Consider the following 17,878-nt stretch of genomic DNA (forward strand, 5'->3'; position numbering starts at 1 on the left):
TTTGAAATAGATGATGGAGACATAGACAAAAACATGGCAACAAATGAAGATGAGGAAGGAGAAAAAACTAGCGAAGACAATGTTGTGGATTTATTGAAAAGTATACCAGATGAACAACTACTGAAAACTTGGATTGAAACAGTTGGAGGAGCAAAAAAAAGGAAGAATATATGGACTTGGTCCAAAAACTTGTCTTCTGGCACATTCAGTGAAGGCTAATTGTGCATCCTCTAGTGCTCCTAATCCTCCAAATATTCCCACCCAACAAGTGTTTGAATCACCTGAATTTCAGCAACTTCTTAATCGTGCATTGGATCAGCAGATGGAGAATATGCAGGCAGATATGCAAGCGGGTATTCGGGAAGATATGCGAGAAGAAGTAAAAGTTGCGGCTCGTGCTGTTGTGCGTGAGATGCTTGGTTTAACTCAACCACCACCAAATGGCTCTGGTTCTTCCCCAAACATATCTTAGAACAGTAGAGTTTATGTTATTAATTTGTTAACTTAAGACATGTTTTATTTACCAATAGACATATACTTCGTCATTCTAGAACTAATGATACTCTAATTATGTTTATGTGAAAAATTATTGGATCTAATTATTTATTTTGTCTTATGTCGAATTATGTAGGAAATTGTAATTGTATTTCATCATATGCAATCTAGGAAGTATTCCTAGTGAGATTCGGCCTGAAAATATCCCAAGCAAACACAAATATAGGCTAGAAAAGTTATCAAATTAGCTACAGAATGATCTTGACAAAAAATCCTTGGTATTTTTAGCTAGTAATTTAGCTTGGGAAACATTCCAAGCAAAACGTTGAAAAGGCTAGAATACTTGTAAGTTTAGCTAGGGATATTCCTAGCTAGTTTTAATAAAATCAACGCTAAACAAATAAACTTTGCTTGGAATTTAGCTAGTCTAGTCTTAGCAAATATTAGCAAGGAATAAGTTCCTAGCTAATAGCCTAGCAAAGCTTCAATAAGTCAACATTGACCAAACAAACTTTGCTTGGAATATAGCTACTACATGTCCTAGCAAATGTTTAGCAACGGATTAGTGCCAAGCAAATATTTGTAGCTAAATTAGCTACGGATAGCACATCTTTCTAGCAAAATATTTAGCAAAGAGCATATTAGCTACAGAATTAACTAAGGTCATTTTCCTAGTTAAAGCGATATGAGCTAGGGATCTTGCTAAGTCAGCTAGGATTTTGGCTGCTAGATAAATGTGTGTTCTCTTGTAGTGAGTTTAAAGCAAATAAAGTAGATAAAATAAGCTAACTAAGAAATCAATGATTTTATATTTTCTCCATTCTTTTGTCAATATTGGGCAAAATAAGCTTCAACTAAATGTTGACTCTCGTAAAGTTTTCCAGTTTGTGGATAGAGCTTGGATAACTTTAAGGAAATAGATGGGAAAAAATTGCTTTATTCTAAAAGAAAAAAGAAAGGATTTTAAATCTTTTTTGGATCGTTATTCGATTTATATTTGGCTTTTTTGACTTCTTTGTTCTGAAAAACAGCTAATGCTGTTTTATTCCTTGTTGGATCAATCTGAGTAAGATATATGAAAGAAATAAATTATTCTTCAATATCACAACTAATAATAATTATTCAAATATATATATCGTACATTTAAGTGATTCTTTATCAAATGCAAATTGTATGATTGATGTAAATATTAATGTAACGGAAGGAACTCATCAGTAATGAGAGATCAATAGCTCAGGGTCTCATTACAAAAAATGGAGGCATTCCCCCAGTCAAGTGGTGATAAATTGCAAGGAATGAGAAAACCTCAAGAAGTGCGTTAAATCTGATGGAGGAAAACAGTTACTAATTAATATGGTGCACCTAGAGCCATTTGATAGAACTAATCAGTCAGTTGGAGCAATCATTTTCTCAGGAACTACAAGTTGATCAAACTCTTCAGATTTGAGGACTCCTAGATTGAGAGCAGCATCTTTCAAACTGGTTCCCTCCTTGTGGGCTTTCTTGGCAACTGCAGCAGCATTATCGTAACCAATTTTTGGGTTCAAACATGTGACGAGCATGAGCGACTCGTGCAACGATTTAGCAATCCTCTCTCTGTTAGCTTGAATACCATTCACACAGTTGTTTGCAAAAGAAGCAGATGCATCCCCTAGCAATCTTATTGAATGTAGAAGGGCATTAGCAATCATAGGCTTGAAAACATTCAGCTCAAAATGGCCATTTGATCCACCAATTGTGACAGCCACATGATTCCCCATAACCTGAGCACAGACCATCGTGAGAGCCTCACACTGAGTAGGATTCACCTTGCCCGGCATCATACTGCTTCCAGGTTCATTTTCAGGAAGAATGAGCTCCCCGAGACCACAGCGGGGACCACTTCCCAAGAAGCGTATATCATTCCCAACCTTCATGAGGGAAGCAGCTACTGTATTTACAGCTCCACTGGTTTCAACAAATGCATCATGAGCAGCCAGTGCTTCAAACTTGTTTTCAGCTGTTACAAATGGCAAGTTCGTTTCCTCTGCCACTGCTGCAGCAATTTTAATGTCAAACCCTTTCTTTGTATTCAGTCCTGCCCCCACTGTTGTGCCTCCTTGTGCCAGCTGATACATGTGTGGAAGGGTGCACAAGACTCGCTCAATTCCATATTTCACTTGAGTAGCATACCCGCTAAACTCTTGTCCAAGAGTCAAAGGGGTTGCATCTTGTGTGTGGGTTCGCCCAATCTTAATAATGTCCTTGAATTCGACTGACTTTGAATGTAGTGAAGTATGCAACTGTTTCAGGTTTGGTACTAATCTTTTATTTAGCTCCATCGCCGCAGCAATATGCATCACCGTAGGAAAGGTATCATTTGAAGATTGCCATCTATTAACATGGTCATTTGGATGCACGTGCTTGTCACCGCGCTTATGGCCAAGTATTTCAGCTGCTCGGTTTGCAATAACCTCGTTAGCGTTCATGTTACTTTGAGTGCCACTACCAGTTTGCCAAACCACCAAAGGGAAGTGCTCATTCAACTTTCCTCCTGCAACCTCTTCAGCAGCTTGCATTATTGCTTTTCCAATACATGGGTCAAGGCCATATTCCATGTTTACCTTGGCAGCACACTTTTTGAGAATACCAAATGCACGTATGATTGGCTCAGGCATTCTTTCACGCTCACCCCCAATATCAAAATTCTCCAATGATCTTTGAGTTTGTGCCCCCCATAACTTGTCCGATGGAACGAGAACGGGACCAAATGTGTCTTTTTCCTCCCTGAAAGAGGTAGCCATGTCGCTAATTGCTGCTAAACAAACACTCAGCTAGAGATGAATTCACCGACATGGAATAACCAAATAAAGCTTAGAAGCAGAGGATGAAGCTCAGACAACATCAGCAGAGAAAAATCAGCAAGCTCCAAAAAAATATACTTGTAACAGCTCAAAGACCCTTTAAATTTATAGAAATACCAGATGAAGGAGCAAGGCTTAGAAACAGTTTCTTTTCCAATTTAAACTTCGGAAAATGGTTCAAAATACCCCTAAACTATTAGAAAATGTTTAAAAATACCCGATGAGTAAGAAAATTGGTAGAATATTTTAAGTGTAGTTATCCCGAAGAAAAATATTTGTTCTTGGCAAATTAATAAAGATATGGAGTATTAGGTAGACTAAGGCCAGCTGCTAGCACTCCTCTTCCAGGATTTTTAGGGAATATAGTGTATGTAACACATTTTTTGCACAAGTCTGACAATTGTTGTGGTGCTAGATCTACATAGTTAAATTTAATATCTTAAACCCAAAATCAATACTTTAATATATTTGCAACTTAGACTTCTTTATCAACAGTAAAAGACACTCATGAAATATCCAACAACCAACTCCACAATTATTGAAGCTTTAACAGGCTAATTTATGTGTTAAAAATATCATCACATGACAACTATATCGAACTAGAAATCAATCAGGGCTCTCTTAAGTTCTATATATCATTTGATTATACAAGCCTTTTCATTTTTTGGTATTCACAGTTAAAGCCGAAATTTTTCAAACCATGAGAAATGTTTAAACGGTCTGTTTAGATTTTATATATATATATATATATATATATAAAATCTAAACAGACCGTTTTTGGCAAACGACAGAAATCTAAACAGGTTAACGGATTATCCGTTAAGAAAATTAAATAATCCGCCCCCAAACCGATAAGCCATTAATGAAAAAATTTCAATCCGTTCCCCGCCCGTTAAACCATTAACCCACTACCAATAAGCCATTAAGCTTCGATTTCGGTTCGGTTTTGAACACCCCTACTGTGGAGTCAATAAATTTGATCATTTAATATTTAATTCCTTTTCCATTCAACTGTGCTTCCTAATAAATATCTTGATAGAAGATATGATTTTTGGAATTGAAATTTAATATCAAATGATTTTTTTTTGTCATTTATCGTATGGTCCTAATTACTATATAATTAAAAAGAATATATTTCTGGTGTCATATAAACTCTTTTGGTCATGGCCGGACCCCAACGGCCCAACCTAAGGGCGCTGCCCTTGTCTAAATAATTAATGTTCTAACACTTGTTTTTTCTGTCTCTCAAGAAATTAATTGTTCAGTATCAAGAATTGATTTGTACGACATCCTCGGGACATTTGATTAAAAACCCATAAAGTTCATGAAATTTATAATTTTTATGTCCTATCTATCTAGTTTGTCAATATTGAAGTTAATTTTAAGTTGGGAGTTTTGCAGTTTGCTTCAGCTTCAGCTTGAGGTTATAATTTCGTGAATTCCAACTCTTCGAGGAAAAAAATTGCAAATATGTACATCGCCAAAATATAGTCAACTTCACATTCCTTGTTGGTTGAAGAACCACACTTACTAAGTGCGCATCACTTTTGATACTTTTATCTATTTTTATTTTACTAGTCTTAGAGTACGCGTACCTTATCTCAATAAGTATTAAATGCTTTTAAAAAGTCATATAAATATTAATTTAAATATTATGTTTGAGTTATGTAATAAAGTTAAAAGAAGAATGCGTAAAATTATGAAAATGATGAATAATGTCGACCTATTTAATTTACTCAATAAGAAATAAGCTCTACCTCATGGAAGTCCTTAAAATCTTAAATGTTAGTTCTACTAAAAATAGATTATTAATTATAATTACGATTTCTATTCAACATGAATGTCACTTATGAAGGATAAAAGTTGATCGACATTTCATGTTAATATTTCATATTAATATGATATATTGTGTCAATAGATAGATAGATTAGACTTGTCTATCGAAAAAAATTTAGCGCGAACATCGATCCTTAAATTATATTCCATCAAAATTATGGTGAAAATATTTAATTAGTTGGATTCAAAATTTTAAATATTACATAAAAATTTAAATGTTAATATAATTTATTAACATAGAATTATTTGTGGAAGGAATAGTTTAGTTTTTTAACTCTACATAAGTGAAGATGTCGACCGATAATAGGCTAAATTGTATAGTTTGGTCTACGTTCGGGCTCTAACTTAAGGATGCTTGATCACGCCCAACTATGCCTTATAAAAAGGACTAAGCGGTCGCTGCAAATATAATCCGGTTTACAAGTCCGGAGTCGAATCCCACAGAGAACTAAGGTTTAGCTACAGCTGTTCACTATCACCAAGAAGACAAGCTTGAACAATTCCTAACTTATAGATATTAAGATTCTTGTGTTTAACTACTTAACTAACAAATTAAAATAGTAAATTAACAACTAACGATACTGAGGGTTAGAGAAAAGATTAAGGAGGTCTAGAGTTATGATTTCCCCAATTTTCGGAATCCTTCCCGCTATGTCTTCTATAATTTCGCCTAAGTATTCTCTACCGATCATGAGCACTCTTATTACCGTAAATCTCTCCCGAGTAATTACGACAATTTGCTAGACGCACTCTCCCGAGCTACGCTAGCTGGCTTTTAATACAGCTCACTTCAGATCGCACCCAAGGCTTCGTTATCCCTAATCCCACCTTTAAACCCTCGGTTATTGATCCCTCATATACTCTGGGAGTGGTGTTGTTCAACAATTACCTAAATATGCACTCTCTCCCGAGTTATGCATACTAAATAGGCACAGCTAATTGAGAGCTCTTCAATCAACCACAATATAAACGCAGTTGAACAAATAGAGAAAAGCTATAGCTCAATTATATAAAAACATAACAAGAATTTATCCTACAAAAGGTTCTATCAAAACTCTAGATAACAAATTAGCTATTCATAATAGTATGTAAAACTACAATACTAAAAGTCATAACCAACAATGAAAAATAGGAAGAGGAAGGAAAAACTCGTAGAAGAATTCTCCGCCTTGCTCCCAATGTGTTCTTGCCTCCTTAGGTCGAATCTATGTCCAAAATATGTCCCCTCTAAGGTGTGTGTTCCTCCACGTGAATTCTCCTCCAAAATATGTTCGATCCTCTCAAAGTGGCGTCCTCCCGTGTATATATACCAAGTAGGGTTAGGCCCAAACAACTATACCTTCTCCAATATGAAAAAGGACACTTTTCCCGGATCAGACGCGCGACTTCGCGCGGTCTTCGCGCACCTTTCTGCCTCAGTCTTTTTAGCGCGCGAACTTTGCGCGACTTCGCGCGTTCTTCACGCGTTTTCACCCTGTTCCGTTCCGAATTTGGAAAAACATAAAACATGAAAGTTGTAGCCCTTTGAATTAGCTTTCCAACCATATATTGTGGAGCCCAAATGGAGTTGTGAGCAAAAAGTTATGTGCATTTTACTAGAAAGTGCGCAATATGCCTACTCGAGTCTTCGTTTTGTTGTTTTATCATTCGTTGATCCCCGAATACGATCCCGGCTTAATTCCTTGAGTTTTTACTCAGACTTCAAAGCTTCAAATCACTTAAATTCATTCCATAACATCTATATAGCTCGGAATCACACCTACAAGGCATAAAACTCACCGTTAGTGCAAAACACTAGCTATTAAAGCGCAAACTCAATTAAAGTGCAGTAAACTCGAGTGTAATAAGCGACTAAAATATGCAATTATAGCCTATCATCAATGCTTTACTGTTGCAAGTGTGTAAATAATGCAAAAATTGGCTCTAATGGTGACTTTTATGTTTCACAGGAGTGCAGTAATCAAATGAGGACTTATGATGGTGATCCGGGCAAAAATTGGAGTTAATTGATGAAAAAGGGAACAAAGCTCGTTGATAGTGGAGAACCCCACTAGCGCGGGCATTAGCACGGCCTTAGCGCGCTCGCGCTAGTCCAGCAGTCCGAAACAGAATGAAACCCCACTAGCGCGGGCAGTAGCGCGGCCCTAGCGCGCCCGCGCTAGTCCAGATGCGGGGAAGGTGTTTTAAAAATGGAAAATTCGGAAGTCCAAGCAAATCCACACAAACTATAAAAGGTTTAACAAGTCCAAGAGAGAAGGGAGTTCGAGTTTTTGAGAAGAAGCAAGAGAGGCAAGGAGGCAACTTGGAAATTTTTTTTTATCTCCCTACTTTGTTCTTCTATCAATGACTATGAATTCTTTTGTAGTTTTCATCGTTGTTATGAGTAGCTAAATATTTTAATCTAAGGTTTTGGTGAAACCCGTTGGGGATGACTTGGTTGTTATATTAATATAGTTTTGAATTGGTTGTTAATCTCTATTTGTTCATCTACGTTTTGATTGTGGTTAATTGAAAGGATCCTCAATTAGCCGTTCCTATTTATTATGTATCTGCTTGAGAGAGATTGCATATTTAGGTAGTTGTTTGAACAACATCACTCCCGGAGTATAGGCGAGAGTCATAACCGAGGGTTTAGAGGTTGGATTAGAGATAACAATACCTCGGGTGCAATCTAAGTGAACTGTAATGTGAATCTAGCTAGCGTAACTTGAGAGAGTGCGTCTAGTAAATTATCATAATTGCTTGAGAGAGATTTATGATAGCTGGAGAGTTCATGATTGATAGAGGCAACTAAGTCACAGCTATAAGAAATATACAACCAAGGAAATCAACAACGGGGGAAACCATTACCTTAGACCTTATTCCAATTGTTTACACATCAAGCATAGTTAATTTCCAGCTGTTTATTTATTTTGAGTTTTAGTTGTTAGAAATAGCATCAACTGTTAATCACAACGTTTGGGGGAAATTGATTCTGTTGAATTTAGTAATTCCAACAAAAGTAATTGGTGGGTTAATTCCCTGTGGTTCGACTCTGGGCATAAATACTCAGATTATATTTGCAACGTCCGCGTGTCTTTTTATAAGGTATAGTTTGGCGTTATCATCGACCAACTTCAACTTTGATAACTATATTTTCAGATTGTTAGGTACCTTAAATATTTTATTTTTAGTTAGGTTTATTTTTANACGGTAAAATTTTAATGATTTTAAAGTCCTAATTATAATGACTTATTACTTGATTCAAATAAGGAAAGATTTAATAAGTAATAAATTTGGTTTAATTTAAAGTCCTAAATATTAGCTAGCAAAATAATCAAATGACTATTTTGTCTGGTGTGAATACTATTTTAAAAGGGTAAAAAAGGCGAACGACATTTCGCTAAGGGGCTTCGTGCTTTTAATATAATATATAGAATATAGATAGATTTTGTATGTATTTTTGTTTACCCTTAAATGAATAATAATTGAATTTATATGCGGTTTAAAGGATATATGGACTAATCCGACACAAGTGATTAATAATGTTAGATAAGCAAATGTAAGATAAAATAAATAGCCAAACCAGCAGTAGTATTGAATCTGGGCTCGGTTGTGGGCTTAACAATTTAACTACCTTCGATTCGTAGCCAAAAATATATATGAAAAGTTATGAACAAGAATAAAAACCTCTGAATAGCTTAGAAACAGAGAAAACAAGTTTATATTGCCTTGATATGCGTGTTACGGTGTGTTTATTGAATAATAAACTTCCCCTTTATATAGTAGGAGAGTTTTACCCTAAGTACAATTCTAAGAAGGTAAAAGTCTTCCTTTTCTCTAATCATTGATCCGCTGTCGATACGGGCTTATGCCAAGCTTCTTTTTGGCCAAAAGTGCTTTTTTGGGGCCAAAAGCACTTTTGGCCAAAAATGAGGTGTTTGGCCAAGCTTTTGGAAGGAAAAAAAGTGCTTTTGAGGAGAAACGAAAGCAGTTTTGGAGAAGCAGAAAAAAGTAGCTTCTCTCCAAAAGCACTTTTTTGAGAAGCACTTTTGAGAAAAATACACTTAGAAGCAGTTTTTTAAAGCTTGGCCAAACACTAGTTGCTGCTCAGAAGTGCTTTTCAAACTAATTAGCCAAACACAAACTGCTTCTCACCAAAAGTACTTTTGAGAAAAGCACTTTTGAAAAAAAGCACTTCTCAAAATAAGCTGATTTTTGCAGCTTGGCCAAACGGGCTATTAGATTCACGTCATGATATCTGGACGGGCACGGATATCACAGCCCTTTGTTAATCGTCCGCAGACGTTTGTTAATGCTTTCCAAGGTCTTGGAACTCGAACCGGATCGGGGGGCGTGGTCTCGATGGCTCCGAGGGCATGTGTTTTGTTCGGACCTAATACGAGAGGCTCCTAGCTTCAATTTCGATTCCTTGTAGTTACGTCCTTGCTTCGTTTGCCTCACCGGGAAATCGAAGTGCTCATTAGCATCGGTTATACCCGTATACAGATAATCCCCTCGTTTCTCAGAGAGTAGGTGTCACACCCCTTTTTCCCACCCCCCAAAAAGAAATATAAGTGTGTTTGTGTTATGGATTGTGGGTTAAAGAGTTTTTCCAATTAAAGTAAAAAATTTGAGTAGGGATTATTTTATTTACAGAGTCGCCACTTGAAATTGATTTTGGGTGTTCCAAGTCACCTTTTATTTGAATCCCTAGTCAAAGGAAGATTTGACTCTATCATTATTGGTCTGCGAAAATAAAGTCTGGGTAAGGAATTCTGTTGACCGGAGAGAAGGTGTAAGGCATTCCCCGAGTCCCGTGGTTCTAGCACGGTCGCTTTATTGACTACATTTGGCTTTAAATTAATTTTTAGATAAACTATGCTTTATTTGATTTTTCATGTTTGCCTATATCCACTATTGTTGATGACTTTATCAATCTCAAACTAGGACGAGTATCCCCGACCCTAGCTTACACTAACCAAGACGATAATCTTAGGTCGTGCGTCGTACCCAAAATTGGAGTCTACTCAAAGTTAATTAAATAATAAACTTTTATTTACTTGAAGGAATTGGAACAAGATGTCCTCACGACCTTGCCATTTTATTTATGTCTTTATTCCGAAGCAAGTCTTCGCGACATCGGTTAAGACGAAATTATTTAACTTAATTAAGACGAATTACTATAGGGCTAATAGATTATGAAAAAAAGGATTGTTCATCTCTATTATGAAAAGAAAATATTTCTTTATAAGTTAATGGTGGTAGGACAACATATGAATATTATTGATATTGGACCTTATAACTTTATTCTTATTATCATTATTATTAATTAAAAGAATGAAATTAGTATAAACAAAACAAAATAAATAAATAAATTATGTGCACATGTTCTTGCCAATATACTTAGCGCTCAAATTATTTAAGAGTGTCTAAACTATTAAAATAGTTCAAAAAAAAATCTGATTTTAGATTTATTATTATGGGAGAACATGACAACTTAATAATGGACCAGCTCTATCCATTTTAAAGAAATGGGCCGACTTCTTGATAAAAGAAATGGATCAACTTATTATGAAGTAAGCTGTTGGGGCCAATTCTAGTTAAACACAAATGTAACTCGTTAGCTGATATGAGCCAATAGCTTAACAACTGCACAAACAGCCCGTACTATTTCCATGTGACTTGAAAAAAAGAAAAATTTCAGCTTTCGCCAACTAAAGTAGTACTAAAGGGGACTAGTAAAAGAAACATGAAATCTAGAACGAACAATAGGGTAACGAGAAATCAACTAAAGCCAAAACAACATTGCTACAATAGGGGAATAATAAAACTAGATCATTATGTGATCCTTTGATGATATTAATTCCAACTTCCAGCAAGCAAAATGGCAGAGATCTTAAGCCAAACAAGACTCTTTTCCACAAACTCCATAGCTTCTGTCCACTCCAAAGTCTTCATTAAATCTTTAACATACTATTTCCTTTTCTAAAATATTGCCAAGATTATATTGAAATACTACTCAAAAGATGGGGAAAAAAAAATACTACATAGGAAAAACAGAGCAGCAAAGTCATGGATTTAACACTATGATCCTCAAGCCGGATTGAAAACTGAAACTTCTAGCAAACTCCTTTAAAGATGCTCAAATAATATAAACATGCTCAAACCTTCACTGATTGCTAGTACAAAGGATGAAGCATTACCTGAAATGTAGAAAACACCAAAATACAGCAGAATGAAGTGAAATTCCAGAACAAAAGACAGCCAAAAACAGCAACAACCAGCAGCAAATCAGCAACTTTTAACCCGAGAAACAACCCAGAAAAGACCCTTAAACTTAGTAACTTTAAAAGAAGAAAGGATCCCAGCAATCGACTTCAACACTCTTATGCTTTTGAAAGGTCTTGCTCACAGAGAATTCACTCACAAAAGCTCACCACTTTCAACTTACTACTAAGTGTTTAGATCCTATTTTTACTCTCAAAGTTGTGTCTTTTTAGTGTATAAAAGATGTCTTTTTCAATTGTGTTCAAGCAACTCTCCAGATGTTATCAAAGTGTGTCCAGATGTGTGTGTTCGACTCCTCTTTATATAGGAGAAGAAAGGACTTTGGGACAGATTTGGTTTAGCCAAAAATCTATCCAAAAATGATGGATTTTTTTGACCAAAAATCTGTCCAAAACCAGAATTTTGGTGAATGAACAGTTTTTCTTACCAATTGTGGACAGAATTTTGGAGTATTGCACTCCAAAATAGTCCGCAACAGTAAAAGCAACCAAACAAAGGACCCTACACTCAAGTATTCTCTTTTCTTTCCCTTTCCTCTTAATTTCTCAAACCAAATTCAAAGCTAACTAGTCCACAAAGAGAAACCAGATTCAATCTAGTTCAAACAGTTAGTAATTCGAATAAGATTAGTTAAGAGTCAACTAGTAGGAATTAAACAAGACTGAACCATATAATTACCTATACTAAACAACTACTTCAAGTTTAATCTAGTTAATTAGGATTAACACTAAATCTTTAAACGCACAAACTATTAACTCAAACTAAAACATGACATCACAAGAAAACAACTCAAAACTACAATCCAGTAGGTGATTCAAGCCTAACGAGCGACTAAGCATCATCACCAAAATCAAACCATACTAACATAGGCAAACTGAGTCTAAGTTTAATTCTAAGAACTATCAAAATCAAAATTAAAGAAGCATGGAATGACAGATTTAAGATTCCATAAAGCGACTACCAATACTAATAATCAGAGACGGAAACAAAACATGACGATTAGGCAAAACCTGTATTAACAGTGGCATATTCCATCAAAATTGACTAACTTGAACAACAACAAAAATCAGAAATTAGACTAAACATGAACGTTGAATAAAAACAATATAAACAGAATTTAATCTACAACAAAACTACAAACAAATGACACAGAAACAGAAAAATGAAAACTTTAGAGGAAACGATAAGGGTTCGAGGTTTATACCAAGCTCCGGGACATCCGACGTCGAATCGAGCAACGAGACGATGCTGAGGACGCCAAAAGGTAGCTTTTCGACCTTGGAACGTTCGTTTCCTTTTGGAATACGCTGAACTCAATGAACCCAGCATCATACCAAGAGGAAACTAATGTTCTTGGGTCGAAACTAGGCTAAAAAAGATAATAATAGAGGGGTCAGTGGGCTGGTGGTGGTTTCCGGCAGTGAGGTGGTGGCAGTGACGGCGGAAGAGGTGGCGGGCAGCGGCGGTGTTGGGCGGTCAGTGGTGGTTGCCGGAATCCGATCGCCGGATTTTTGGCACGAAACCAATGCCAAATAGTAGCCCCATCGAGTTATACCCATTTATGTGAAAATTAGGTGGAAAGAAGGGCTTAATCATCCCGAATTTGTGGAAAAAATGGCCCAGGGCTTTTCTAGATCTAAAATTCACGGAGTTTTAAGGGGTTTTTGAAGGATTTGGTTTGAAGATATGGAAAGAGAAGGTGTTGGAGATTACATGGTGAAATTTTGGGGGTATCATGAATGGCTATGGCGGATTTCTATTTACTTAACCAAAACGACGTAGTTTTGTGTTGAAACAACGTCGTTTTAAATTCTTCCATGACAGTCCCTTGTCTTGCACTCTTGGCCACATTTCTCTTTCAAATTTGGCCCATTTCTGCCTTAATCCTACTTAATAAACTAAATTTACACAAACACATAAATTAATTAAATAACTTATTCAAATAATCAATTTAACTAGATTAATTCACCAATTGAATAGTTAGTTAATTCTTAAAATGCACAAATGAAAAAAGAACTATTTTTTGGTATTTTTTATGATAGGAAATATGCAAATAAAGACACAAAAATTGAGAAAAACAATTAAAATATCAAAACACTAATGACTTTAGGAGGTGTTAAAATAATGCAAAAATTAGGTGTTCACAGTAGGTTTGCCGAAACGATGGGAAACGATAGATGTTCTTTGGTTCCTTCCTTCGTACATTACAATCGAAACTACAAAGAAGTCGAAACATCCCATCAGTTGCGTCGCTCTGACTTCGGACACGTGTCAATCATCGGCTGGTTACCTCCAAATGCGAAGCGCCGCGCACTTCCCCTATAAAAGCTTCTATCCCCTATTTTTTTCACTTTCCGATCAAGCTTCTACCTTCGAATTCTCTAACTATCACCAACTTCCTTCCTTCATATCTTCATCCAAAAATTTCCAGAAATACCAGATGAAGGAGCAAGGCTTCGAAACAGCTTTCTTTTCCAATTTAAACTTTAAGTAAGTTTGATTTTTGTTTTTATCCAATTGAGAACTACTATTTTGACTTAATTATAAGAAACAGCTCATACTAATTTTGTCCTTCTTGTGATCATTATGATAAAGATATAGAAACAAATAAACAATCCATTGTTCCAACTAACCAAAGATTTCCATGATTTATTCACAATATACTATACATCTGCAAGAGTGAGTTTAAGTGATTAATTAATGTAAATTAATATCTCTAATTGAAGGAATCTATTTAGTGATTAGAAATAATCAGATTAGTTCCATTTTAATATTTATGCCTAGAAAACAAGATGTGAAAGAAAGTCTCAGCGTAACACTTCCTAATTTAAACTTGCTTCAATTTGGTTATGCAATACAACGACAAAAATTCCAGTGTAATTCTATAAGTGGGGTCCGGAGAAGATAGTGTATACACAGTCTTACTCCTACATTGCGAAGGTGTAAAAGTTGTTTCCGACACACCCTTGGCTCAAACAAAGCACACTCATAGCAGTGTTAAAAAGAAATACGCTAGGGAAAAAGTCATAATTAAAAAGAAGCCTTACCGACAACAAGATAATATATTTGGTTATGCAATACTCTTTAAACAAAATTGACAAATTGCTCTGTAAGTCCAACTTCTCTAAAATTTGAAAAGTTTTCCAAGTGACCAAGTGGATGAAAATTAGCATGAATAAGGAAACATATGGAAAGCTCTAAACTTATTAAAATACAAAAGCAGAAAAACAAATATATAGATGCATTAAAAAAGTAGTAAGTACTACAGTAAGTACAGTACTTATTTTTTGTTTCTTGGAGATAATATTCCATCATACTCAACAAATTTTTGTGATTTTGCTAAATGCCAGAAACAAGACGAGAGGATTAGGTAAGACTATAATATCACTAGGGTTGGGTATTTCTTTTTATTACAAGGCTTTTTCTCTAGCTTTACACCTCATTTTTGGCTTTGAGAAATTGTGACATAGCCACACCGACACAAACCCCAAATCATGATATTTTATGTACTTATTTTCTCTTCTTCTTTTTTTAATAAAAAAATTGTCCTAGAGCCAGATTGGAAAATAGTTTTTTTATTACCAAACTTAGAATTTGAATTTCTGATATTGTTTACCCTCAACTTCGGATAACAATTAAACTTATATTGTGGTTTTAAGGGTATGTGATTTTGTCCAATACCAATTGATAAGCAAGAAAAAAAATGAATAAATTAGAGAATAAAATAAACCAAACCAGTACTAGCCAGGTCTCGACCTCGACTCGGGATAGTCTCGAGGTGGAATAGTAAGAACAGTAAATGATAAAGCAACTTTGATGAACAGTAAGTGAAATAGCAGGAAAATAACGAGTGTATATATTCTTCTTAGTGAACAATGATGATTACAAATGTATGGGATCCCTCTTTATATAATAGAGGAGTCCTAAATAAGGTACACTTTCAATTATAGTAGGAAATCATGTTAACATCTGATTAACCGCCGTGGATTGATCAGTTTCGAGATTTACGCCACGATCCTCGACCAATCGCGGATATCTCGCCTTTTCCGTTATCAAGCTATACCGATATCACTCAGAGTCTGTCTCTTTCTAGCCGTGATTGACGTTGACCTTGGTCCGAAAAGAGGCTTCGATTCTGGACTCGACGTCCTAGCTCCTTGACGCGACATTCCCATCTCGAGCAAAGGATGAAATCGGGTAGCCCCGATTTCTATCGTATACAGATAGTCTCCTCGTTTCTTAGAGTAAAATGATAAAATACGACTTGAGCCTCGATTTTTTGGAGACCCCAATAATGATGTCATCTCCGTGACGTAAGTGACCGAAATGTCTCGTCGGTACAGTTCCCCAAACTATTAATGCTTGCCAGTGGACGGTCGACTACTAGCACCACCGAACCGTCGCCGTAAATCTATGAATATAGGCTCTTTGGTTGAATCAAAATTTTACTTTTACCTCCACCAAGTTTTCTAAGTTTCTTACTCTCTCCATCTCTTCTCTTTCACCAACCGTTGAGTCAACTTTGCTAGTATCAAGAATACCAAGTTTCACCTCTTTCCACTTCCTTCTACCTGAATTAATAGCAAAACCTCCAAAACCGTCCCACAAAAGGAAAAGGCTTCTTCATCGAGGCCGAACGGTGGAGCCACGCATTGAGGAGTGCGTTCTGGAGTCGTGCGATCTTACCTCTGATTTCAAGATCGAGAAAACCTCGTCTGTCCCTAGCCGATGCGAGCCGATGTCGAGATATATATGCTCGATAATCGAGGGCGACCTAAAGCAAGTAAAAAAGGATTGCCATTGGGAAGGCAAAGAGGTGGTGATCCCGAACCCTGAAGAGGACATCACCACTAACGTGAAAGGGTTCTTGAGCGTTTACACGTACCCTTTTACGTTGGGTCCTGTTGACCCCGTTATCCTTGATTTCTGCCGCCAATACCAAATAACCTTGGGTCAGATTCATCCTTCCTTCTGGGGCATTGTTATTTTGCTCCGATTCTTCGTGAGCCAAGTCGAGGGGATGCCTTTTACCCTCGACCACCTTATTAGAATGTACAACCCCCATCTCTATTGGGGAGGGTTGATAAGGCTTCATAGCCGGGCCACCAAGATGATGTTCTCGAGCATAGATGAGGACAAGGACCGAAGATGGATGAGCCGGTTTGTCCGAGTGAGGACTTCCGACATAATTTCGGCCGAGAAGATGTCATTCCCTAAAGAGTGGAACTTGAAGCGTAAGCGCGAATTTACCTACAACTTTCGTCTACCGTTTTGTTTCTTTTGTCTTTTCGCACTGACATCCTTTCCTATGATACAACGGTTGCTTGGGTGCCCGATGCAATCCCGGACCTTGAAGGCTGGGTTCGAAAGCTGGCCTCGACTTCTTCATACTCCGAGCGCTGTTGGCGTGATTTGGCCAAGGGCCGATGGGAGGCCAAAAACCACGGCAAACTTCTCTATCGTGTTTGATGCCTTTCTGTGAAATGTGTCTTTCTTATTTTCACATGATTTTCTTTTATGAAGGTCTCGGGGATGTTTCCGAAATGAGGTCGGCCCCGCCTGGGGAGGAGAAGGCCCCGAAATCGCCTAAGGATAAGAAGAGGAGAAGGGTCTCACCTTCAGATGCTCCAAAGCCTAAGAAGAGCAAGACTCGTAAGTCGAAGAATGAGTCTGCCACTTTGTCTGCTGATGTTGCCCAAAATCTAGGAGATGAAGAAGAGGAGGGGAAAGATTTTGACTGTGAGCTAGTGGCTCGAAAGAGGGGAAGCGTCGAAGCTTCAAAAGCAGCCAATCTAGTGATGGTCGGGAGGCTCATCCTCGGACCGAGGAGATCTCGGAAGATGGTCCAAGCAAAGTCCTCGAGTTATTGGAGGCCGAAGATGTCTCCTGCCATGACGAACAACCGGCGAGTGTGCCAGAAGGGTCCGGTTTCGAGGCCCTTCAAAAGGGAGAGAGTGCCCCAAGTGAATTGCTTGGGGCAATCAATATTGATGATTCGCCGCTCGGCCCCACATTTTCTGAAGGGAAATTTTGGGAGGCTCGGTCTATGGAGACCCCCGATGCAGGAACTGCCCACGAAGGAGATAATAGATTTTGTGGCTGCTTCACGGGGGTCGATGACTTTTCCGACCTGGATGCAACGATCATTTTTTATGAGGCTCAGCAACTCCTGAACCAGGTAAATTCAGCTCTAGTTATTAGGTTTATGTTTGTTTTTATTTCCTTTTGTGTGATTTCCTCCCTTTTTCCACAGGGTTTGGCGCTTCATCGGGAAGCATTTTCCAAATCCCAAGCCGAGCTGAACCGATGTGAGGCCGATCTCAAAAGGCTCACGAAGGAGAGAGACACCCTTAAACGCCTCTATGTGTAAAAAGAAGAGGAGATCAAAGACCTCCAAGCAGAATTGGCAACAACCCATAAAAAGCAGACCGATC

At 37.1% G+C, this 17,878-nt stretch overlaps 1 protein-coding gene and 1 long non-coding RNA gene across 2 annotated transcripts; both read right to left on the reverse strand.

The window, feature by feature from the left end:
- On the reverse strand, nucleotides 1,647–3,580 carry LOC109235381 (fumarate hydratase 1, mitochondrial-like). The gene has a single exon (XM_019401466.1). The coding sequence runs from the start codon at nucleotides 3,276–3,278 to the stop codon at nucleotides 1,881–1,883; it is 1,398 nt and encodes a 465-aa protein (XP_019257011.1). The 5' UTR covers nucleotides 3,279–3,580; the 3' UTR covers nucleotides 1,647–1,880.
- Nucleotides 10,921–13,931, reverse strand: LOC109235383. The gene is made up of 2 exons (XR_002069375.1): nucleotides 12,649–13,931; nucleotides 10,921–11,359 (listed from the first exon to the last, which is right to left on the reverse strand). It is a non-coding gene; the product is annotated as an uncharacterized LOC109235383 (long non-coding RNA).

The sequence above is a fragment of the Nicotiana attenuata genome, chromosome 12, assembly GCF_001879085.1.
Source record: "Nicotiana attenuata strain UT chromosome 12, NIATTr2, whole genome shotgun sequence".
In the NCBI taxonomy this organism is placed as follows: domain Eukaryota; kingdom Viridiplantae; phylum Streptophyta; class Magnoliopsida; order Solanales; family Solanaceae; genus Nicotiana; species Nicotiana attenuata.

Excerpts from the sequence above, each read along its gene's own strand:
- LOC109235381 (XM_019401466.1), bottom strand. The coding sequence starts at position 3,278 with ATGGCTACCTCTTTCAGGGAGGAAAAAGACACATTTGGTCCCGTTCTC.